The sequence below is a fragment of the Aquarana catesbeiana genome, linkage group LG06 (genome assembly GCF_042186555.1).
Source record: "Aquarana catesbeiana isolate 2022-GZ linkage group LG06, ASM4218655v1, whole genome shotgun sequence".
Taxonomy (NCBI): domain Eukaryota; kingdom Metazoa; phylum Chordata; class Amphibia; order Anura; family Ranidae; genus Aquarana; species Aquarana catesbeiana.
This window is the reverse complement of record NC_133329.1, coordinates 108239626-108263850: the sequence shown is the minus strand read 5'-3', so window position 1 is coordinate 108263850 and position 24225 is coordinate 108239626. Positions and strand designations below refer to the sequence as shown.

Here is a 24225-nt window from a genome sequence, read left to right as displayed (position 1 = left end):
ATAGAATAAAATGTCAATTGTTGCAATATTTTATGTTTACTATTCGCACAGCGGTCTTTCAAACTCAATTTTTTTTGGAAAAAATACACTAAGGAATTTAGTGTTTTTTTTTTTAAACAGTAAAGTTAGCTCATTTTTTTTTATAATGTGAAAACGTAACACCATAAAAAAAAATAAAAAATAAAAATATCGAATCAAAAAATTGTGATTCCTGTTTTATTCAGAATCGTGCAGCTCTAGGATGTTGAAACAATGCAGTACGTTTTGTCGGCTTCCTGATCAATGCTGGTCTATATCAAGGTCCAGCATTTATGCCAAACTTTAAAATAGATGCAAGCCCTAAATGCCATGTTGGAGAGTCAATTTTTGAAGCAGTGATCGCCAACTGCAAACTGTCAATACCAGTGATTAGGGTTGTCCCGATACCACTTTTTTAGGACCGAGTACAAGTACCGATACTTTTTTTCAAGTACTCGCCGATACCGATTACCGATACATTTTTTTAATGTCACGTGACAGTTTTTTTTTTGCTATTTTTTTTGGGGGGGGGGGGTTGAACGTTGTATGTGTGTGTTTTTTTTTTACAATTTTTACTTTTTACAATAATATTTTTTTACTCTTTATTGTTTTTTTTTTTTTTAATCAGCCCTGTTGGGGGGCTTTGGTGAGATATCAGGGGTCTTAACAGACCTCTGATATCTCCCCCTTGAGACAGAGAAAAAGACAGAGGATAGAGATTCCCCAGTCCCTTTCTCTGCAGCCTCAGCTGCACTGAGAATGAATGGAGAGAAGACAGCGGCTTCTCTCCATTCATAAACTGACACATCGTAATTCACAGGAGATTACAATGTTTCAGTTATGTGAATGGACAGAGTCAGCTGACTATCCATACACAAAAGGAGGAGAGGGACGGAGGAACTGAGAGGGAGAACGGAGGGGACAGATAAGGAGAGAGGAACGGAGGGGACAGATAAGGAGAGAGGAACGGAGGGGACAGATAAGGAGAGAGGAACGGAGGGGACAGATAAGGAGAGAGGAACGGAGGGGACAGATAAGGAGAGAGGAACGGAGGGGACAGATAAGGAGAGAGGAACGGAGGGGACAGATAAGGAGAGAGGAACGGAGGGGACAGATAAGGAGAGAGGAACGGAGGGGACAGATAAGGAGAGAGGAACGGAGGGGACAGATAAGGAGAGAGGAACGGAGGGGACAGATAAGGAGAGAGGAACGGAGGGGACAGATAAGGAGAGAGGAACGGAGGGGACAGATAAGGAGAGAGGAACGGAGGGGACAGATAAGGAGAGAGGAACGGAGGGGACAGATAAGGAGAGAGGAACGGAGGGGACAGATAAGGAGAGAGGAACGGAGGGGACAGATAAGGAGAGAGGAACGGAGGGGACAGATAAGGAGAGAGGAACGGAGGGGACAGCGGAGAGGCACAGAGGAACGGAGGGGGACAGCGGAGGGGGACAGAGGAACGGAGGGGGACAGCGGAGGGGGATGCAGTGACAGTCAGCTGTGATCGATCACCGCTGTATGTCACTAAAGCTGGTGAAAGCCGCTGGGGGAGAATCTTGTAACTCCCCCACGCACCGATCACAGCTGTCTTCCAGGTATCGGGGGAAGCATCGGGAGCATTTGCCCGAGTACAAGTACTTGGGCAAATGCTCGGTATCGGTGCCGATACTGATACTAGTATCGGTATCGGGACAACCCTACCAGTGATTAACTGCAACTTGTAGCTAGCAGAAATCGCTAAAGTCACTGGCATTTTGCTGGCAAGTAGCAGTTTGTTGCTGCTAAAAAGTTGTGATCTGCTACAAAAAAAAAAAAAAAATCACCCCACAAGAAAAACCCCACACACTGAACTGCTTATTTGAGTGGCCCAACTGGATGAAAGTGAAGTAGAAGTTCACCAAAATCCTAACTCGAAGGCTCCATTCACACCAAAGCAATTTGAATCGCGGGCGGAATTACTTAATGGCACCCCAAATGTGTCGCAATTTTGCAGCAATAAGTCACCCTGCATTTGCAGCAAATCAATGCGCGACACTTGCTCCTTTGAGTCACAGGAGCTTCTTTTGGACAACAGCACCCCGAGGTGCTGCGGCACGAGTTCTCACACAGCAACTGCATTGCGTTTGGGGTGCCATCTAGTAATGGCATCAAACTAGTTAGTTTTGTCGCAATTTGGAATTACAGGCAGAATTGTGATGATTCCACCCACAATTCAAATCACCTTGGTGTGAATTGAGAAAAAAAACAAAAAAAACAAACAACCAACAACAGGGAACACCGCTCAGGTGGGTGAATCCAAATGAATGATGAAGTGAATTGAAGGACTCACCCACCATACAAACTGCAAAAAAGGAAGAAACGGCTACACTCCAAGATGATGAATACAAATCCTTTATTAATCCATCCAAGTGACACCACAGGAAAAACGACAATCAAGGCAGACATGTTTCACACATTAGCATACACTTATTCATTGCCAATGATTAAGCACATGATACTGTGTGGAACATGTCTGCCTTGATGCCTTGTTTTTCCTGGGAGACCGCACTGTCACTCTACATCAGCAAAGGCCTCAAGAACCTTCATGGCAGGATTAGCAGGTATTTTAATAAAAGCTGTTGATTTTTAAAAGAATTTACAAAAAGGAGGAGGTTGGCAAAACCTCTTGCCAGTACTTCACATCAGAGTCACAGAAGTAGAAGTGCTCAAAGTGGCTCAAAGTCAGCTGATAGCCGGTTACTGTGCGCCATCTACACCAGGCTCAGGAAAGATCCTGACAATGTTGAGATGCACTCACCAGATGGAGCCTCCACAAGCTATCAACCAGATTCGATACAATAAAAGGACAGACCTCTCAGACCATTACAGGTGTTCTGTCAAATTAGCCAAGTGGTCAGAGACTCCAACCACGTCACATCCGGTTTCTTTAAACCATCAGTATCTAAAGATGGACAAACTGCTGTTTGGACAACACTGGCAACCAAATACAGTACAGGAAAATGCAGCCGTTGACAGCACAGCAGCTAACAAAGACAAAGTTGTCACCGCCTCGGAGGCGGCCATTTTGTTGGCTAGTATTGGAGCAACAATCTCTGCTCATAATATTGTGCACTGGACTATTCAGTTTCCAGTGTTGTGTCAAAAAAGCAATTTGTCAAAATCTCCAATTACTGATGGTTTAAAGAAACCGGAAGTTTAGTTGGAGTTTGTAGAGTTGGCCATTTTGACAGAACACAGGCATACCCCACTTACGTACACTTGTGAGTATTGACACATTTGTGTCTATGGAAAATCTTAGCTTGGCACAGCTCCCGGTTTTTAACATTGGCGTCAATGGGAAATCTTGGCCAGCTTGGCATGGCACTGCCATGCCACATCAGATTTTGGGGTTGGCCAGCTTGCCTAGGTAATCAGTTACGTCTGTACGTGACTATTGCAATGCAGTACATGCAAGAAGTAAAAAAAAGGTATTGCTTCACTTCAAGAACATTTTCATTTTACATACATGCTATGGTCAATTGGTATAAAAAGAAGTGGGGTATGCCTGCATCTAACTTTTGTAGCTGGCCTCAAATGTGAATTGCTGTAAGATCAAGGAACCTTTATCTGTTGTCCTTGAACTAATTTTTACATTAGCAAAAGGTTTTAAACATGACCTCATCAATATGGGCAGTGTTAAAATCAGTATCCATTTATAAAGGATAGACATGGGGCAGACTGACTATTACATAAGCAGTCTATACAGTGGGTCTACCTTACTTTCTCTACTCACTGTAAGATGCACCCCCAACGTAGTTGGTTTAACTTCAAAAGTTGAAAGCATTACGTTTTGCATGCCTTTCTGGCTGATCTAGTCAAGTTAAAAACCTGAAAGCTTAGAAAAGTCCTACCAGATATTAAAAAATAAACTACACTAGAGCTCATAAGCACTAAGAATTGTGGAAACATCCTGATGGATTTGGGTGGTGCTGAAGTAAAAAACAATTTAAAAAAGCAAGTTCACTTTTTTTGGAAAAGGTAACTTACTAGACCCTGAGCACCCCTGGGACCTGACTGCACTTACCACTGTGTCGGCGATAGTTTCAACATGGCCCGAAGCAGTGGTCTTTATTAATGCTGTTCTATGGCACTGCCCTAAGACAGCCCCTAATCAGGTGCAATGTACGGCACTGTGATGATGCAGGGGTACAGTAATATAGAGTTAAATCAGGCAGCATTATCACCACATCACCTGTGGGATACCTTTGAAAGCATTCTGAGTGAATCACTTTTCAGGAGTGGCAGTCACTGCCGCACATGAATGAGCCCTAATTGCACAAAGTTTAAGATACTAGACAAGGGATATGATATTAGCATACCTCCAGCTGTTGGAGAACTACAAGTCCCATGAGGCATAGCAAGGCTGACAGCCACAAGCATGACAACCAGGGGTAGAGGCACGATGGGACTTGTAGTTTCGAAACAGCTGGTTGCATATCCCTGCACTAGACAGTCTTTGGAGACAATGCACTTGTACCAGAACATCCAGATAATCAGGGTTCCAGTCGATCAAGTGATTCCATTGCAGATCATGTGTCACATTCCAGGGTGGAAAGAACAATCACACGACTGCTTTCATCACTTATATGGCAAATTCCTAGGTTTGTGAGAACCCACAATCAAGACATCTAGTAGGGATGATCATAAAATGGTTAGACCACGCAAAAAAGCAACACAGAGTCTATATTGCTCCAACTATAGAAGACAGTCTTAGAAACTGGATGGGGGGAAAAAAAAAAAAAAAAAAAAACAAAAAAAAAAAACTTGCCAGTTAAACCGTTCCCATATATACATACATTACAACAGAGTATTTAGCTTGCCTGGACTTTTGTTTTAACCTTTATGCTGCCACAGTCAATTTACACACAATAACCATCATCAAGCCCCATATTTTCAGAAAATGCACACCACTCTAAAATTTTAATGCAAACATTACCACCCAGTTTTTGGATAAAAAAAGGTCACATTCATGCCAAACCTTAAAATTGCACTTGCCGATGAAACTGCAACTAACTTTGTTAGACAAAATTTTCCATAGGCGATGCTTTACCATGAATGTAAACAGTCATATACCCAGCAAAGTGACTGGCCTCAGGTGATGCACAGCTAAATAAAGCTCCAGTCACTCTAGTGCGATTTCAGATGCAATTTGAGTCACACAACAGAAAACATTGTTTTCAATATTGCCCATTCACATCAATGCAGCCAAGCATAATGTTATTGTAAAATGTTCCTGTACTACTTGATGCAATTCCAGTGAGATTTTGGCCCCATAGAACATGCAAACCACTTCAAGTTACACTACATAACTGCACTGAAAATAAATTCCGATTGCACAAGTGTGAACCTAGCCCAAGTTGTACCCGTTTTTCTGCAGCAGTCTTGTACAGTGTGTACACCACACAGATGAAAGAATTGTTCTCAGCAGAAAGCAGGGGTGGGAATCTGATGTCACATATTGCAGAAATAGACCACAGAGCAGAGTGTGATCTGAGAGCCGAAAGGATTTAGATCTGTGCTGATGAGCAAATGTCAGACAGAACTATGCAACATATACCCACAATGCTGCAAACAGATTTGGAAGTACACCACTGAACTCACCATAGCATCAATACTGGAGAGCAAATAGACCTATTCCCAAATTGGGAAAGTAAATCTCAACTCCTATTCTGAAAAATATATGCATGTTAAAGAATTAATCTTGTGACCATGTTTCAGCCATATTGTCCGGCATAACTGCATTCCCCACTTGCCTGAATCACAAAGGTGTCTTTGAATTTAGCATGGCTGTGTGTGGCCCTGCCTGTACAGCCATGTTATCCATTTACAGGTATCTGAAAGGAAGGCTACAAGCCCCATCTGCCTCAACACAACAACTCATGGAGTCATCACTGCACTTGTAATCCATGGTTTACTTCCTTTAGCCCAATTACTGAAGGGCAGTACCTTCACATGGACCTGGAGCTAGGATGCAAACAGTGCAGGAGCCTGAGCATTGCACCCATGATGATGCATAGATCACAGCTGCAATGCTCTGCATGCTCCAATGTAAAGAATTTATTAAATGCGCACTGTAGGTACATTTTTGCAGATGGACTAGGCCTTTAAACACATCAGTTTGAAAAAAAAAAAAAATTATACACACACACTATAACCGCTATCTGGGGGAAAAACAAAAACCCAAACAGACTTGCACAGCATTAAGATTTGACAATGCGCGGAAAGCCGTGGTGTAGAAATTGATGGTGTATTCACTGGGTCATGGAGACCTGATCACCACAAGAAAAAAAGCCTCAGACAATGCACAATACAACACAAAAAAAATCCACATGCAATAATATTCTTCCATTCACACTATACAGCACAGATAGACTAGTCTCACTGACTAGTGTATTTTGACAGCTGGCACCTAATTTAAACAGCAACTGAGTGATTGGATGACAATTCTCTGCTTAGCCATTTCAATTGTCAAATCGAAGGATGTCAGGTGAGATGGCGGTGCAAGGCCATTCACTGATCAAATGGCAGCTGGCTCACCATAAACTGATCAAAATTTGCAGCATATGGCCAGATTGATTGGACTTTTGGTGTGTAGCATCAAATCTCATTGAGAACTACAGGTATCATGGTTAGGTGTGTGGACAACAGGCCTCCCTGGCAATTAGTAAAGGACACAACAGTGATGCACCAGGTACCAGTGGTGGACCTGGTTGGTCACACTAGGCAGAGATGCCCATTGGGAAATTATCACTGCAAGCCTAAAGTCATTGTTACTTTAGGGTGCTTTTGGATTCTAGCAATAGTTTCTGCAAAAAGTTCTACCTCTAAAAGAGGTGCTCAACCCTTTTGAAGAGTGTGGGAAGAGCTGTTTATTGCCTTTTCCTCCACTCACACTGACAGAGGCGAGTAGAGGAGAACCAATTGGCTGCTCTCCTGATGGTGGGGACCTGTGCTGATAATCACCGGAGACCACCAGGGATGTCTCAGTGCCGCCTCATCAGTGAAGAAAAAAAAAAAAAAAAAAAAAAAAAAAAAAAAAAAAAAAAAAAAAAAAAAAAAAAAAAAAAAAAACCCCACACTTATTTACAAAAATAACAGAAAAGAAAAACCTTCTCAAAATTTTCGGTCTTTTTATTTGGAGCGCAAAAAATAAAAACCCCAGTGGTGATCAAATACCAAAAGAAAGCAATTTGTTGGGAAGATGAAAAAAAAAAAAATATATAAATATAAATATATACACACACATACAGTTGGGTAGTGTTGCATGACCGCATAATTGTCATTCAAAATCCAACAGCACTGAAAGCTGAAAATTGGACTGGGCAGGAAGGGGGTGAAAATGCCCGGTATTGAAGTGGTTAAACATCTTATACTCAAATTTGCAGAATACAAGGCATTCTGTAAATGGACAAGGGGAGAGGAGCAAATAAACAGGACCACCCTTTGTTCAATCACAAAATGCCTTGAATTCCGCTAACAAAATACAGGATCATTTATCATCAATGCATGGAGGGAAGGAGGATAGCATGCAAAAAGCACTCCAGTACAAAAGTCACAGCTAAAGAGCCCAGAAGGTCAAAGCGGATAGTAAATCTGTCATGATATCAAGATTTTTGCACTTGGGTTTGGTTGTAGGCCTCATGTACACTGGGTGTTTGCCTGGCTCTCCTGAACACCTTTCTTCTGGCAGCAGCATTAAAAACAGGCCTCGAGCCACGTTTAGTAAACCCATTTAAGCACGTCTGGCCACTGAAATGAACACTGATGCACCAAATACGACTAGTGTTGACGAGAGTTAGGCTCTGTGCCAAAATGCTGCTGCTCCTGAACGTGCTGGCAGTGGGGTTCCCCCCCCCCGTCCCTAAAGGGGCATGCGTGGCCCTAAGGCGATTGTAAAGTTTTTTGTTTTTTTTTTATTATGTTATACTTACCTGCTCTGTGCAAGGGTTTTACACAGAGCAGTCCCAATCCCCCTTTTCTAGGGTCCTCCAGCAGTACTCCTGACTCCTCTTCAAGTGCCCCCTCCATGGGGGCACTCTTGCAGGCACGCTCAGAGTCCTGCTGCATCCATTGACAGCAGGACCCAGCCCCCGTCACGGGATTTGATTGACAGCAGCGGGAGCCAATGGCACCTATCAATCTAACCAATGAGGAACCGAGACAGCGGCTGGAGCTCCTGTGCTTGTCGCTGAAACGATCGGGTTCAGGTAAGAGGGTGGCAGCTGCAGCACAGAAGGTTTTTTCACCTTAATGCATAGAATGTGGTTGACCTTCCTGCCTCTTCTCTCCACACACATCTGAAGAACCAAGCCTCTGAGATTTGTTGTTTACAAGTTAAAAACATTTTTTTGTGCTAGAAAGTTACTTAGAACTCCCAACCATTAGACATTATTTTACCAACACCCTAGAGAATAAAATGGCGGTCGTTGCACCGTATTTGCGCAGAAGTCTTACAAGTGCACTTTTTTTGGAAAGAAACACACTTCTGAATATATAAAAAAAAAAAAAAAAAAAAAAAAAAAAAAACCACCCCACACAGTAGTTCAGTAGTTAGCCCATTTTTTTTTTATATTGTGAAAGAATGTTACGCCGAGTAAATTTATACCCAACATTTCACGCTTCAAAATTGCACCCGCTTGAGGAATGGCAACAAACTTTATCCCTTAAAAAAAAAAAAAATTTCTACAGGTTGCACCTTTTGAATCAGAGGTCTAGTATTGCTCTCGCTCTACCGATCGCAGCGATACCTCACATTTGTGGTTTGAACAGCGTTTTCACATGCAGGCACTACGTATGCGTTCGCTTCTGCACGCGAGCTCAGCGCATTTAAAAAAAGTTTTAACTTTTTTTTAGAACAGTGTAAAAATTAAAAAAAGTTACTTTTATTCCTATTACAAGAAATGTAAACATCCCTTGTAATAAAAAAAAAAAAAAAAAAAAACGCATGACAGAATCTCTTAAAGCAGACTTCCACACAAAAATGGAACTTCCGCTTTTCGGAACCCTCCCCCCCTCCGGTGTCACATTTGGCACCTTTCAGGGGGGAGGGGGGTGCAGATACCTGTCTAAGACAGGTATTTGCACCCACTTCCGGCATAGACTCCCATGGGAGTCTATGCCTCTTCCCGTCCCCACCGCGCTGTCTGCTGGGAACACACGGCTCCCAGGAGAGAGCGGGGACCACTTGGGACGCGCAGCGCGACTTGCGCATGTGCAGTAGGGAACCAGGAAGTGAAGCCGCAACGCTTCACTTCCTGATTCCCTCACCTAGGATGGCGGCGGCAGCTGCCGAGAACTGAGCGGGTTCTCGGCATCGCCTGCCGACATCGCTGGACCCTGGGACAGGTAAGTGGCCATTTATTAAAAGTCAGCAGCTGCAGTATTTGTAGCTGCTGGCTTTTAATATTTTTTTTTTGGTGGTGTGGGTGGACCCCCGCTTTAAATATAAAATCTGGGGTCAAAGGGACCTCAGATCTCATTTACACAAAAATGCAATAAAAAAAATTGTCATTTAAATTTTTTATTTTTTTTTAAATGGGCCTTTAAAAGCTATGGGTGGAAGTGATGTTTTGACATTGCTTTCGCCCTGCAATGTTATGGAGACGGGTGGGGGCCATCTTCCCCTCACCCGCTTCCATACCCAGCAAGGGAGGATCCCGTCGCCTCTGTCGAGGGTTCCGGTAAGTGGCGAGGGGGCACTGGAGCACGGCGGGAGGGGGGTCCCTCTACCGCCACTAATAAAGTGATCTTGCGGCGAATCCGCCACAGAGACCACTATTATTGGAAACCAGACCGCCAGCCAAAGAAGAGGATACTCACTGCAGAGATGGACCTGTCAGAGCCCTGCTGTTCTCTATGGGAAGATCGGATGAAAACAGACAGCATGTCCGTTTTCATCTGATCTGCTGGACGGATGGGCGAACGCATCGCCATTCGTCTGTTTTCAGTGGATCTTGGATTGGATGGCAAGCGGGTGTCAACAGACACATATCTGCTGACATCCACCTGCCCATACAAGTCAATGGGTGGCCTGCTCAGGTCCACCTGAAAAATTGAGAGGCGGATCTTTGTGGGCAGATTGTGTGAAAGGGGCCTAGAACAGTGTTTGGCAAAACAGGAGGGAAAGTCATACAACTACAAAAAGAGAACTATCATAATTTCTAGCTTCAAAGTTGCAGCATTGTCAACTTACCAACTTTTCACTGGTAGCATGAAGTTGCCAATTCACATTCAAATTAGGTCTCAAAACGCTTCCTGGTTGTCTACATTTTTTTTATTTTAATCTAAATATTCTGGCTCATCTGCCGATCATTGTGGCTGGTGCCATTAACATTTCACATTTTGGCTCAATCAAAACCAATGCTGCATTTTCCTGACCTTTCAGCTCTGCTGACCTGCATCTCCCCACCCCCCACCCCCCTTTTTGTTTGTCTAGATGGAGGCTCATTTGTGTGAACAGTCCAAAGTGTTACAGGTACAAATGAAATGCTGCCATTTTAAAAGCAATCTCAGCTTTATGGCTACCACATGCAAAAGACAGTTAACCAAGCTATGTATGAAAGTGGTACGTAGCATTTAACACTAGTAAAGTGTAAAGTGGGGGGCATATTTTCTAGATTGTAAACTCTAATGAGCAGGGCCCTCTGATTACTCCTGTATTGAATTGTAACTAATGTCTGCCCTCTTATTGTAAAGCTCTGCGCAAATTGACGCTATATAAATCCTGAATAAATATTTTTTTTTTGGGGGGGGGGGGGGGGGGGGGTAGAAATTGTATTAAAAATTCATCCTGCACAGTTGGACTGAACGTGTCAAAAGTGTACATATTTACTTCACAAAAGCGATATTTCAAGCACTGCATTTTCTCAGTAGGTATACTGCAAACTGCCAGCTCATGAAAACCTAAGCACTCTCAGCAGCGAGGCTTATGAACGACGAAGAGCCTACTACACCAAGCCTTGTCAACACTGTGCTCTCTTGCGTATACATTGATGAACACTTGCATATAAGTGAATCTAGCATTGTTTGAAATATTTTGCTGCAATTTGAGTAAATCTACATGCGTAGGCATTATGTGCATGCGGCTCAAGTCTTGTTGAACTAAAATTGATATCACATGCACATGAAGTATCCACATAGACCCCACTTGCAAGCCCAACTGGTGCTATGTGAACCAAGTGAACCAATCTTGAGCCATTTTGCAAAAAGAATGTGCAAAGACCTTCTCAAAAAGTCTTGCAGCTGTAATTGCAGTGAAAGGTGGTTCTACAAAATATTGACTCAGGGGGGCTGAAAACAAATGCATGCCACACTTTCCAGATTTAGTAAAAAAAAGTTAAACCATTTATCATTTTCCTTCCACTTCACAATTCTATGCCACTTTGTTGGTCTATCACATAAAATCCCAATAAAATACATTTAGGTGTTTAGTTGTAACATGACAAAATGTGGAACATTTGAAGGGGTATTAACACTTTTTCAAGGCACTGTACATACTAAACATTAAGTGGGGCCCTCTGGTGATGTCAAGGGCCTTAGTTGAGACCCATATAGTTAGTAAGCAGACACCAAGTCAGAGCATATATTTTTTGGAAAAAAAAAAAGTTCTAGCCTTGCCATATCGATCCAAAAGATAGATTGGATAGATTTGGACCATTTAACTTTAAAGATCACCGCAAAGCAAAAACTGCTCTAGCTTGATTCCCCCGGAAGCTCCATAAATGTATACATAAACCATTCTAAAGAAAGCCAGTACACACAGCACCTTATAGGACAAGTTCATCTGTCAAGAAAAAAAGTGCATGTATTTTTTTCCTGCAGGAGCCTGGGAAGCATTGCACCTGTGATCAGTGGTGCAATGTCAGGCTTCTGCAGACAAACCATACAGCTTTCTGCCCTTCATATGGGCTGTCTGTTGAAAGCTGCAGGGCCTGTGAATGAACGAGAGCGCTCAGCACAGTCGCAGCTCATTCAAAACTAAAAACCATCAGCCACGGTGGCAGAAGGTAGTTGTGGAATCCTGTATTTCCATAATTTGCAGAGATTTCCTCAGTTCCTGTTTTAGCTATGGGACAGGATGTGAAGCTAAACCTCTCAAATGGGACAAAGATGGAGAGGGGGGGGGGGGGGCGCGGCGTTATAACCCTCCCTTCACTCTAAAAACTGCATCTGATCTATCTTTTCTGGCTATAGCTAGAACAGCCAACTAAAATTGTTAGGGTTATACCTTGCTTATTGCATGAGGAGTCTGCCCACGAACCTAAAAACCAGAGGACTAACCACCATCACCTTTGGTTTTCCTGCACCTGATCTACGATAAGCTGACTTGCCATGCCTTGTTCTGCACTGCCAGTGTGACGTGGTCATCTTGGTAGAGGCAGGGCTTTAACATCCCAATATCAGAGCCTGCAGAAAAAAAACGAGTAGCAAAGCAGTGACATCAAATGGACTAGCAATCAGAGGCAGCAGTGCCCTAATCTCAGCTATGAAGCTGTGGGCACAGAGTGCCTAGGTGCACACTGCTGTTTTTCATGCAGAATTGCAGCAACAAAACTGAAAAGTGTGGCGTGCATTTGTATTCAGCCCCTTTATTCTGATATCCCTAACTAAACTCTAGTGGAATCAATTGTCTTCAGAAGTCACCTAATTAGTAAATAGAGTCCACCTGTGTGTAATTTAATCTCAGTATAGACAGAGCTGTTCTGTGAAGCCCTCATGTTTGTCAGAGAACCTTAGTGAACAAACAGCATTGTGAAGACCAAGGAACAAGACAGACAGGTCAGGCATAAAGTTTGAGAAGTTTAAAGCAGTGTTAGGTTATAAAATATCCCAAGCTTTGTACATCTCACAGAGATGGTTTAATCCATCATCTGAAAATGGAGAGAGTATGGCCTACCAAAACATGACCGTCCACCTAAACTGTCAGGCCAGGCAAGGGGAGCATTAATCAGAGAAGCAACCAAGAGGCCATTGATAACTCTGGAGGAGCTGCAGAGATCCTTAGCTGAGGTGGGAGAATCTGTCCAAATACACTCCACAAGTCTGATCTTTATGGAAAAGGCCAAGAAGAAAGAAGAAAGCCATTGTTGAAAGAAAGCCATAAAAAGTCAGTTTGCAGTTAGAAGCCATGTGGGGGACACAGCAAACATGTGGAAGAAGGTGCTCTGGTCAGATGAGACCAAAATTTTAATTTTTGGCCTAAAAGCAAAACGCTATGTAGTGGAAAACCAACACTGCACATCACCCTGAACACATCATCCCCACTGTGAAACATGGTGGTGGCAGCACCATGTTGGGGATGCTTTTCTTCAGCAGGGACAGGGAAGCTGGATGGAGCCAAATACAGGGCAATCTTAGAAGAAAACCTGTTAGTCTGCAAAAGACTTGACTGGGGTGGAGGTTCATCTTCTAGCAGGACAAAGACTCTAAACATACAGCCAGAGCTACAATAGAATGTTTTAGATCAAAGCATATTCATGTGTTAGAATGGCCCAGTCAAAGTCCAGACCTAAATCCAATTGAGAATCTGTGGCAAGACTTGCAATTTGCTGTTCAGACACTCCAATCTGACAGAGCTTGAGCCATTTTGCAGAGAAGAATTGGCAAAAATTTCACTCTAGAATGTACAAAGCTGGTAGAGACACCCCCAAAAAGACCTACAGCTGTAATTGCAGTGAAAGGTGGTTCTACAAAGTATTGACTGGGGGGGGGCTGAATACAAATGCACGCCACACTTTTCACAGATTTGTAAAAAATTTAGAAAACCATTTACTGTTTTCCTTTTTCACAATTATGTGCCACTTTGTGTTGGTCTAACACATAAAATACATTTAATGTTGTAACATGACAAAATTCCAAGAGGTATGAATACCTTTTCAAGGCACTGTATATGCACATAGCATCTTGCTATGGGGCAAGCATGCATACCACCAAGCTTCTAAGACAGAACAAGGCTCACCCCTGCCCCCCACTCCCTTACTAGCTGCAACAGAGCTCAGAGTCCAAGCTAATGATTCAGAGCAGCTGCTCTTGTGCACATTGCTGGATCGAGATCTGGCTCAGGTAATATTGGGGGATGGCTCCCGCTGCTATCAATCTATCCAATGAGGAGAGCGACAGTGGCTGGAGCTGCTGCACTTGTGCACATGGCTGGATCGGACTCAGGTAAAGGGGGGCTGCAGCACAGAAGGTTTTCACCTTCATGCATTAAGGTGAAAAAACTTGAGGCTTTACAACCACTTTAACCACGGACCGCTCGCCGTCATACGTCAGCTGTTTGAAGAGGGACAAAGTTATGGCAGCAGCTAGCTACCATAACCCCAGTATCCTCTCCAGCAGGCGGTCCACTTTCAGATAAAAGTGGTCTCTGCTGCGTATTCGCCACGAGATCACTTTTATCTGCGGCGGGAGAGGGCCCCCCCTCATGCAGTTTTTTTATTGCATTTTAGTGTAAATATGAGATCTGAGGTCTTTTTGACCCCAGATCTCATATTGAAGGAGGTCCCGTCATGCTTTTTTTTATTACAAGGGATGTTTACACTTCTTGTAATAGGAATAAAAGTGACAATTTTTTTTTTTTTTTTTAAAGAACAGAGTAAAATAAAAAAAGGTAAAAAAAAAAAAATAACTATTAAACGCGCCCCATCCCGCCAAGCTTGCAGAAACAAAAGCATATGTGAGTAGCGCCCGCATAAGAAAACTGTTCAAACCACATGTGAGGCATCGCCGCAATCATAGTGAGCAATAATTCTAGCCCTAGATCTCCTCTAACTCAAAACATGCAGCCTGTAGAATTTTTTTTTTTTTTATTAAACATCGCATATGGAGATTAAGGGTACGTTTTTCACCATTCCACAGGCGGGCACAACTTTGAAGCGTGACATGCTGGGTATCATACTCAGCTTAACATCTTTCACAGAAAAAAAACCCCCCAAAAAACTAAACTTTACCGTTTTCTTATTTATCAATTCAAAAAAGTGCACTTGTAAGACCGCTGCGCAAGTACGGTGTGACAAAATCTATTACAACCATTTTACTCTTTAGTGTGTTAGAAATATATAATGTTTGGGGTTTCAAATAATTTCCTAGCAAAAAAAAAAAAAAAAAATAGGATTTTAACTTGTAAACAAGTTTGAAAAATAGGCCTGGTCTTAAAGTGGTTAAGCCTAGTACACATGGGCCAAATGTTGTGCAGTCGGTTGAATAAAAACCAGCCAACATTCAGCCTGTGTGTGGCAGCCGCAGAAGCTGGCTTTTGTCCAGCAGCCGACCGCCTCCCGATCAGCACCCAAAGCCAATGGCTGAGAAAGCTGACCGGAGTGTTCTGGCAGGGGCCAGAACACAATAGAACAGCAAGGGAGGTTGCTCGTACAGAGCCTCCGACTGGAGCAGTCAGTTTCTCTGTCCAACACAAAACGAGAGAAGAACATTTTGGTTGTAGGTGCGTTTTTTCTGAAAACCACCCACAATCAAAACATTCTGCTCTTCGCAGACAACCGAGGCTGATTTTCCTGCAGCTGAGTCTTTAAAAAAGGTGCAGGGAATGGGCTGCTGTGCTCAAACAATCTTCAACAAACACATAGGTGTGAATATAGTGTAACTGGCTGGATCAAGAGATGAAACTAGAAGCCTGAAAAAAAAATTCAGCCATCACGTTTAATTGGTAAGCTGCAATATAATCAAGGTTTGCTTTCCGGTTTACCACTTTAAGGTCATATGAACATAAGGCAGGAGTCAGGGTCATCAAATCCAGGGCCAATGAGCAGGGCTTGAGCCTGCAGGTGTGCCATCATAAGAAGCAGCTTCCCATGGTTGCACACTAAGGAAACCGGAGTGCCAGAGAAGGATCAGGGCCACTACACAGAGCAGATGAGTACATAAAAAATAAAATAAAAAAACAGCTTTACAATCACTTTAATATCTGTCTGGCGCTCAGCTTTACCAAATGCTGCTACTGCAGAAAGGAGGGGACCAATCAAGGTCACCAGTTCTTTGGCTTAAGGTTGAATTATACTAGGAAGAACTAGTTTGCCTGAGCAACTTTTTACTACTAGCATGATTAGTTGGTTTGTTGTAGGTTTAAACACAAACCCACACGTCCAGCATCCACAAACCAGAGGACAAAAAGTGCAGACTAGTGTTTAAACAAAAAACAAACTCAATCATACTAGCAGTAAATATGTTTAATAACCAGATGAAGACAAATGCATTTAAACAGCCAAAGATCACTTTCCACTTACATCTGGGCTTCCTAAAATAAAAAAGGTAGTTTAGCACCAAGCGTTTTAGCTCCAATAACCCATCCCAAATCACTATTGTTGGTTTTTGGGCAGTTTGCCGTGGCTCAGTGTACTTGCACTGAGTGTTAAGTCTTTATTTCACAAGTAGTCTTTTTGCCACATGTTTAATGTGGTTTTATGTTGAAGGCAAAATACATACACAGGTAGGTTGTTCTTTTAGTGGAATTGCCCGTTTAGCCTTAAAGAGGAAGTAAACCCTAATGGTTTTACTTTTGTTCCCTGCAAAGTAAAAGCACAATGGGCTAGTATGCATCGCATACTAACCCATTATGTGACACTTACCTGCCTGTGCTGTCCCCACTGGAGGCCACATTCCTCTTCACCCCTCTTCCTTCCATTCTATGCATTCAGGTAAAAAGCCTTGTGTGTAGCAGCCTCCCAGCACCCCCTAATACCTACTGGACCCCCCTCTGTCCAGCGATGTCCAAGAGTCTCTTGGCCATCCCTGACTTCCCCTCCTGATTGAGGGAGACACAGCAGTGGAGCCATAGGCTCCCGCAGCTATCAAAGCTGGTTAGCCAATTGGGAGAAAGGAGACAGGGCCAAATGGCAGCTCCATGTTTGAATGGACACAGAGCTGCTCGGCTCTGGAGGGGGGGGGGGGGGGGCTGAACTTCCAGCAGATTGGGCCACAGCCCATCTCCAGAAGTAGGGAGGGGGGAGCAAGTGGAACTCTGCTTTAATTTGATGTTTTACCAAATATTTTACTGCCTTGCAGTAAGCAGTTACCACTTAAAGCACAAGATCAGCAGATAGCATAATGAAAAAATGTACTCTGCCAAACAAACCTAAATACTGCATTTCTAAAACTGCTCTACCTACCAATCATTAACAAGCAACAGAAGGCAACTTATATGGCTTTCAAAAAGGTTAGCGCAGGAAAATGCAGCAATATCCAACACACATTTGACCCATCAGATTTAGGCCTCATCTATCAAAGCTTCAGTATCAAAACTGTATAGCTACAGCCATTAAGTTGACCTGGAAACCATTTGAAAATAAATGTAGATTGTAAAATGACCAACAGATATTTACACACCCAGATATGAAGCCTGGCATGTTCAGAAACTTGAACGCACAGAGGACCAAAGGCTCAAGTCTGGTTAGCACAGATAAATGGCACATGTGAAGATAAGATCCTTTTAGGAGCACGATTACTGAATTTCAGAATAAGTTCAGACTAAACATGAATCCGATTGTGTGGATGCAAAAGTGTGCTTACTAATGATGAGTTTCTCCCACACCAATTTGCAGAGTGTTAACATGAAGCATATATGGGGGAAGGAGGGATGTGATCACACCATCTGTCAGTACACAGGATTTTGCACACCTTCACTGATCAGCAGGAAGAAAAGGAAACTGCAGAAAAGATTAAGCCAGGCAAGGACCGTTCTAAAAATAGACTTATCAAATCTACAAGACGGATGGTGCCGTCTTCTATAAAGGGAAATAAATCTAGAACATTTACAAAGGAAACTAGAACCTCTTGAAGGTCACGTGCAAACTAATTTCGTTAATGATCTTATAGCATGATCAAATTATTGATTTGTCATTACATTTAGACCTACAAGTTAAGCATATTTGAGATTTTTTATAAGGGCTTAGAAAAGACTAGCCAATTATTTGATAGCAGCTATAGTAAACAGATGTGCTGCTCTACAAATGACCTTGGTGTGGCACTAAGGTGGTGCTAAAGACAAATAGGATCAGGACAAGTGAAATTTGAGAACCAGATTTAGAATACTGAAAAAGTTGCCCTGAATCCTCCTCTGAATATAGTTTAAACCTAGGCCTTAAGGATCATGCACACATGTACAAGATGATACTGCAGTTGATGCTTATTGTGTTATTACGGATCTGAATGCAACTGTGATATGCTACTGGCCAATGCACAAAGCTTTGTAATCTGGTGATAGAGATCTGCATCCAGTCACGGCTATGGACTGTATGCAACGTTGTACGCATGAAAGCGTTTGTACTAATGTTTACAGGCGTACAGTGAACATAACCCCCCCACAAGCCATGAATACCAATGACGCTAGGCGGCAGGAGACACCAGCGTCCTGATCTGCACATAAAAGTTCAGACATGCTCCCAAGACAAGATTCTACGTAGATCTTGCTGCCAACAATACCCCATGAAAAGTCATACATGATGTGCATGAGCCCTTCACCACCACATCAGTCAACTACTGAGGTCATATCGACATGGGGCATCTCTAGCAGCCATTAAGGAATACAATTAAGGACCATCTTGAAACAATCATTGCAGCAGCCACACTTGTTTTAAAGCAGGATAAAGATTACTTTATTAAATAATATTTAAGAAGCAGCAACTCGATAGCTAAAATGGTAATGGATTTAACCCAGAAATCTGAAGTCTAAAAAGATTAAGGGCCGATTCACACCAAAATGTGGTGCAGGTAAGGGGTGTTCTGCGCGCTTTTCCCACACCACAGGGGAATGCGTTGCCCTTGCAAGAGTGAGGGTGAATGGCACCCCAAATTCACCTTGCAAACGCAGCACATTTGCAGGCACCAAACCGCATGGTATTAGTACCATGCAGTTTGGCGCAGTGCATTCTGAAAAAAGTATTGCTTTCGTTCCTGCATTGCAGTGTGTTTTGCAGTCCATTCAAAAGAATGGGCTGCAAAACCAGAATGCACGGGAACATGCATGTTCCGGTGTGAATGGGCCCTCAGTATCAAGCCACAAAGTACAGAAAGAATTTGTGCCTAGTCACATTTTTAACAGGACTCCAATGTACAAAAGATTACAAGGAGTTCCACAGATGTAAGCTTATCTGATCATTCTGGCCAATTGCCATATTAAAAAAAGAAAAAAAAGTGATTGGTAATATCTGCATTGGCAGCATAATTGCAGCACCTTAAAACAAACTACCACACGTTAAAGCAACGTGCAGGAATCTACCACAACGCAGCAAAACAGTCTAAGCCCACGTTCAGATTGGGCCGATTTGACATGTTGAATCGCATGCCAAATCAGCAGCTATTGCTGGCAATGGCACTGTCCGAATAGTTGCAGCGCCGCACCGATTCCCAAAACGAATTCCTGTACTACTCTTGCCAACTTCAGGGGGTGATTTGTTTAGACATTTGTGCATGAACCTGCACAGATGTCTGTTGAATCGCCCCTGAAGTCGGACTGTATGGCCACAGTTTGAAAACATGCAAGTTTAGCTGAACTGGCACAATTTCTAACCCACAGTCAGTGTAAACCTAGGCTTAATGGGCCATCTATGTAAACCTAAAGACTGGGTAACAGATTACAGTTAAAACTGTATTAAACCCACTTTAAAAACTTGCTAACAGAGACCCTATTAGCTACACATGTACGCAGCTCAGGGTGTCAACAGCACCCGCTGTCTGCCATGGTGATGCAATTACCATGTGTGCAGGGGTGACATTGTAGCCTGGCCATTCAGGTGGTGGAACAGCCGGAACCTGGAAGGAAGACCAAGGTGATGGAAGTGCCTGGGACTAGCAGGATCTGTGACAGCACAGCACTGAAGTGCTCATTATGACAGTCAAGTCTTGTGTGCCAAAATGCAGTGCAGACTAGCCATTATGGCATTGCCTGTCTAGGGGCGCAACCCCCCCAAAAAAACCCCACACCCCCCACTTTAAGTGAGTCTCACACAGATCGACAGATCAGGTCCATCTGTCAGTTTTTAAGGTGGACGCAATCCAATAAGCCACTGCTCTATAGAGTGAACGTGTTCGCTGGCATCCAATCCTGTCCGCTAAAAACAGTCAGATGGAGATCCATTGGGTGACAGTGGGATGGAAACAGACAGGCGGTCCTTTTCCATCTGACAGCCCCATAGAAAACAGCAATGCTGTGTCCGTTCATCAGCGGAGCAGAGATGGACCTGTCATCCACCCGCTCGGTGGGGGTCAGCAGAGAGATCCACTGGCGGCCTCTGGCAGTGTGAAAGGGACCTTATACTGCTTTAAGGAAATAGGGTCACTATGGGTAATGCTGGCCATACACTAGTGAGATCAGTTAGTTTTTGACCAGTGATGACAAAATTTGAAGCAGGATGGAGTTTCTCTTGAATGAATGAATCTTAGTGTGGCTTTGATTTGAGAAATGACATGCATCCCAAAAGAGCAAACAAAACATTGCCGTTTTCGAATGATGTTCACCCAGTCATTGAATGCACAAAGAATTTTCATACAAGCATTTATAGGAATGTCCATTCAGAAATCTAGTGCACAGCCAGCTTAGGGCCCCTTTCACACTTATACAACTTCAAAGTCGCGCGATTTTGCAGCCATTTGGGAGCAGTACTACTTTGCCATTAACCATTCTCAGCTTGTGCTTACAAAGTAGTGCTGAAATAGTGTCTATTATTCAGGTACGATTTGCATGCTACTTGAGGGTTTAACATTGAGGTCTATGGAGTACAAGTCGTATGGAAGTTGGACCGAAGTAGTGCAGGGACTACTTTGAAGTCGGCACGACTTAGTCGTGCCAATATGAATGGTAGTCATTGAAAATTATGGAGAATGACTTGTCATATGATTTTGCAGTACAAAATCGTGGGACAAGTCGTATAAGTGTGAAAGGGGCCTAAAGGTGGAGTACTGCTAGGCCCCGCTATCCAGCATTACCATCATATCTATGGGCAGCACTGAGGTCCATGGTTTGAATCCTGGCCAGCGTCTACATGGCGTGCATGATCTCCCTGGGCTTGCATGGTTTCCTCCAGACAAGGATATACTGGAAGGTTAATTGGCTCCCATCTAAAATTGAGCCCAGTGTGTAACAGGGACCTTAGATTGTCAGCTCCTTGAGGGCAAGAACTGAGGTGAATGAACGGTGTGCCACCCTGTGAATTGTTAGGACTCGATAAATGCCTGTTATCAGCAAGCTTCTACTTCATTTTAGGAATTGTTTTCCAACGGAAATTCAGCTCCTTATACAAAAAAACCTTGAAAGCTTTCATAAACTGTTCAACAGGCACGTGATTATCACGTCATTGCAAAACAAGTCTATTTCTTCATCTGCAGCGACAACAGCACAATGGATTTTTACAGCTGGGTGGAAAAAGCCATTTATTTCCTTGTCCCCACTACACTGACAACCAGTAAGAAAGTCACAAGACTGAACACAGGCTGAGCGGACAGCTCACTAGTCCTGAACAACCCCTCCCCCCCCACCCCTCGATCTTCTTCCCTCTGCAGTCATGTGACAAGCTGCTGGAATCACCCCAGTGACGTCACACACACACTGGGCTCCCCTTCTGGGAAGAGACACACACCCCAATCAAACAGGCGTACCACTGATTTGTGCATAAAAAAATAATAAAATTAAAAAAAAAAAAAAAAGCCAAAAATCCCGAATAGGCTCAGGCTGTGGAAGCAGATACAACTGAAGTGTGACACAGAAGGAGGAGACTAGTACAGGCAGCCAGTGAACCGAAGAGAGGAAAGATGGCAGGATGGAGCCGGGTCACATGACAAGAAGGAAGAAGAAGAGCAGGCTGTACTGGGAATGAGATCTACAGAAGGAGATCACATATAGATACACATTCACACTGTAACCCCTTCATGTACTAAGCAACCCAGTCACTGCATGGTGTACTGGGAGAAATGACATGGGAAGAAAAAAAACTCGTCCTTTGTCAGGTTGACGGCCTGAAGAAAAGATACTGCAGGCTGTCCATTACTGACAACACCTCGCCCCTTCCATCGTACAGCCGAGTACAGGAAACAACACCGTGCCGCCACTGCATTGTGTCATCCGGAACATACAGAGGGATCTATACTGGAACATACAGACTGCTGGCAACATAGAAATCTTATAGACACTACAACCCCCATTCAAAATCATACACACAGTGATGACAGCACACATCAGCCATAAAGCAAGCAGATATTGTCACCTATAACCCCCCCCCTCAAAAAAAAAAAAAAAAAAAAAAAATAGTCACCCCCTCCTAAAAAAAGTACCCCATTTATAATAAAGGCACCCTCTTCTATAATGGAAGCTCCCTATAATGACCACCCTGTCGCCCAATATAATGAAGTCTTCCCTATTTCCTACAATAAACCCCTTTCCTGATAATCTTCCCCATTAACCATCCTGCCTAACCCAAATTATGTTGGAGATTCCCTATACTGAAGCCCCCCCTCCTATAATAATCTACCATGAAGACCCCCCCTTCCTCCCCAATAATGGAGGTTCCCCATAATGAAGACCCCCCTTCCTCCCCAATAATGGAGGTTCCCCATAATGAAGACCCCCCTTCCTCCCCAATAATGGAGGTTCCCCATAATGAAGACCCCCCTTCCTCCCCAATAATACCCCCCCTCTAATAAAGCCCCAGCTCTAGTTAATAAAACCCCCCCTTTCTCCCCCAACAGTAGAGGACCCGTGCCTATAATAAAGTCCCCCCCCCCCCAAACAAAAAAATAAAGTTGGGGCTCCCCATAATTCATATTGAAGCCCCTTACGGTAATAAACACACAATATTGGGCTCCCTATAATTAAGCACCCCCAATATTAAAGGCCCTCTGCCTGTACTAAACGCCCCTTCACCTATAATACCCCCACTAATGAAGGCCCCCCCTCCAATAATAAATCCCCCCTGGAGACTCCTTACAATGCGCCCCCCCCCCCCCCCATCTATAATAAAGGCCCCTTGCCTATACCCCCCCCCCCCCATTCTATAATGGAGGCGCCCTCCTATAATACCCCCCCCCCCCCATGGGAGGAGGTCGGGCCGTAAAGCACACATCTCTCTCTCGGTCTCACCGCTGAACACCATGGCTGACGAGGCGCCCATGACGGCGAAGAAGGCGGAGTACTCCGGAGCGGTGGATGTGGTGGACATGGTGCCGCCTTGGTCCGGGTTGTGTCCGCTGACTGAAGGTGGACGAATAAACCTCCGGTGTGTGTGGGGGGGTGAAGCGAAGACAGAGAGGCCGGGGGGAGGGAGCTGTGTCGGCGGATTCTATGGGAGGAGGAAGGAGGAAGGGAACGGACTGTTGCTGACACTCGGTGCGCCTCTCACACTGGAAGAGGTGAAGCGCCGCTCTCTGCTCTAAATACTTCACCGCAGCACAAAATGGCGGCCGGCCGGGGCGGTCACGTGACGCGGCGCTTCCCTGCTCCTGCTGGCCACGCCCACCGGCGGACCGAGGTGTTCTGTAGGCGGGTGGAGGGATGTTGGTGGTGGGATGTGAGGGGTTAATGAGGTCCGTGGAGTTTTATTTCCCGGGTCAGGACTCGGTTAGCGGGCACGGGGTGCCCTGAGGGCCCGGTAGGGTGAGGTGCAAGGTGCGTCAGGCAGGTTCATAAAGGGGAAGGGGGGATGGGCGCTCAGCACTGGATCTGATGACTTTTCAGTCACTGATAACAATAAGAGGTCAGCCTGCAGGTACAGAGGACACATAGGGGGCTAATACGAGGGAAATACAATACAAGTCAATAAAAATACACTCCCTGACAATCTGAGGGGTTTAGGGCCCAGTCAGAGGCCTCATCCAGTGCACACCTTACCACAACACACACTAAACCATCTTATGTACATTAGCACCGTTCACAGTTGAAATCTTGTCCTTTCTGTAGATGTAGACCATTTATGTACCTCATGAAGTCTGACTGGAAATCTCCTAGGCCGTTGCTAAGAGAGACCTAGCAATTCCCGCTCACCTCCGCCATCACAGGAGTGAGCTCTTCCTCTGATTCACACCCCTCACATCCCTCACATGCTCTCCCTCCACCCCTGATGCAGGAGCTCTGAGCTCACTCCTGGGATGGTGAAGGTGAACAGTAAATCTAGGCCTCACCTAGCAACGTCCTTAGCAACATCCTGGGAGTTCTCCAGTCAGGCTTCATAA

The 24225-nt window shown here is 44.1% G+C and overlaps 1 protein-coding gene across 1 annotated transcript in view; it reads right to left on the bottom strand.

Moving 5' to 3' along the window:
* ATP6V0C (ATPase H+ transporting V0 subunit c) overlaps positions 1 to 23488 on the bottom strand; it is a 30727-nt gene extending 7239 nt beyond the window's left edge. The window contains exon 1 of the mRNA XM_073636640.1: positions 23138 to 23488. Within this exon, the coding sequence (XP_073492741.1) occupies positions 23138 to 23216 (79 nt within the window). The 5' untranslated portion in view covers positions 23217 to 23488. The remainder of the gene's footprint in view (positions 1 to 23137) is intronic.
* Between the last annotated feature and the right edge of the window lie 737 nt (positions 23489 to 24225).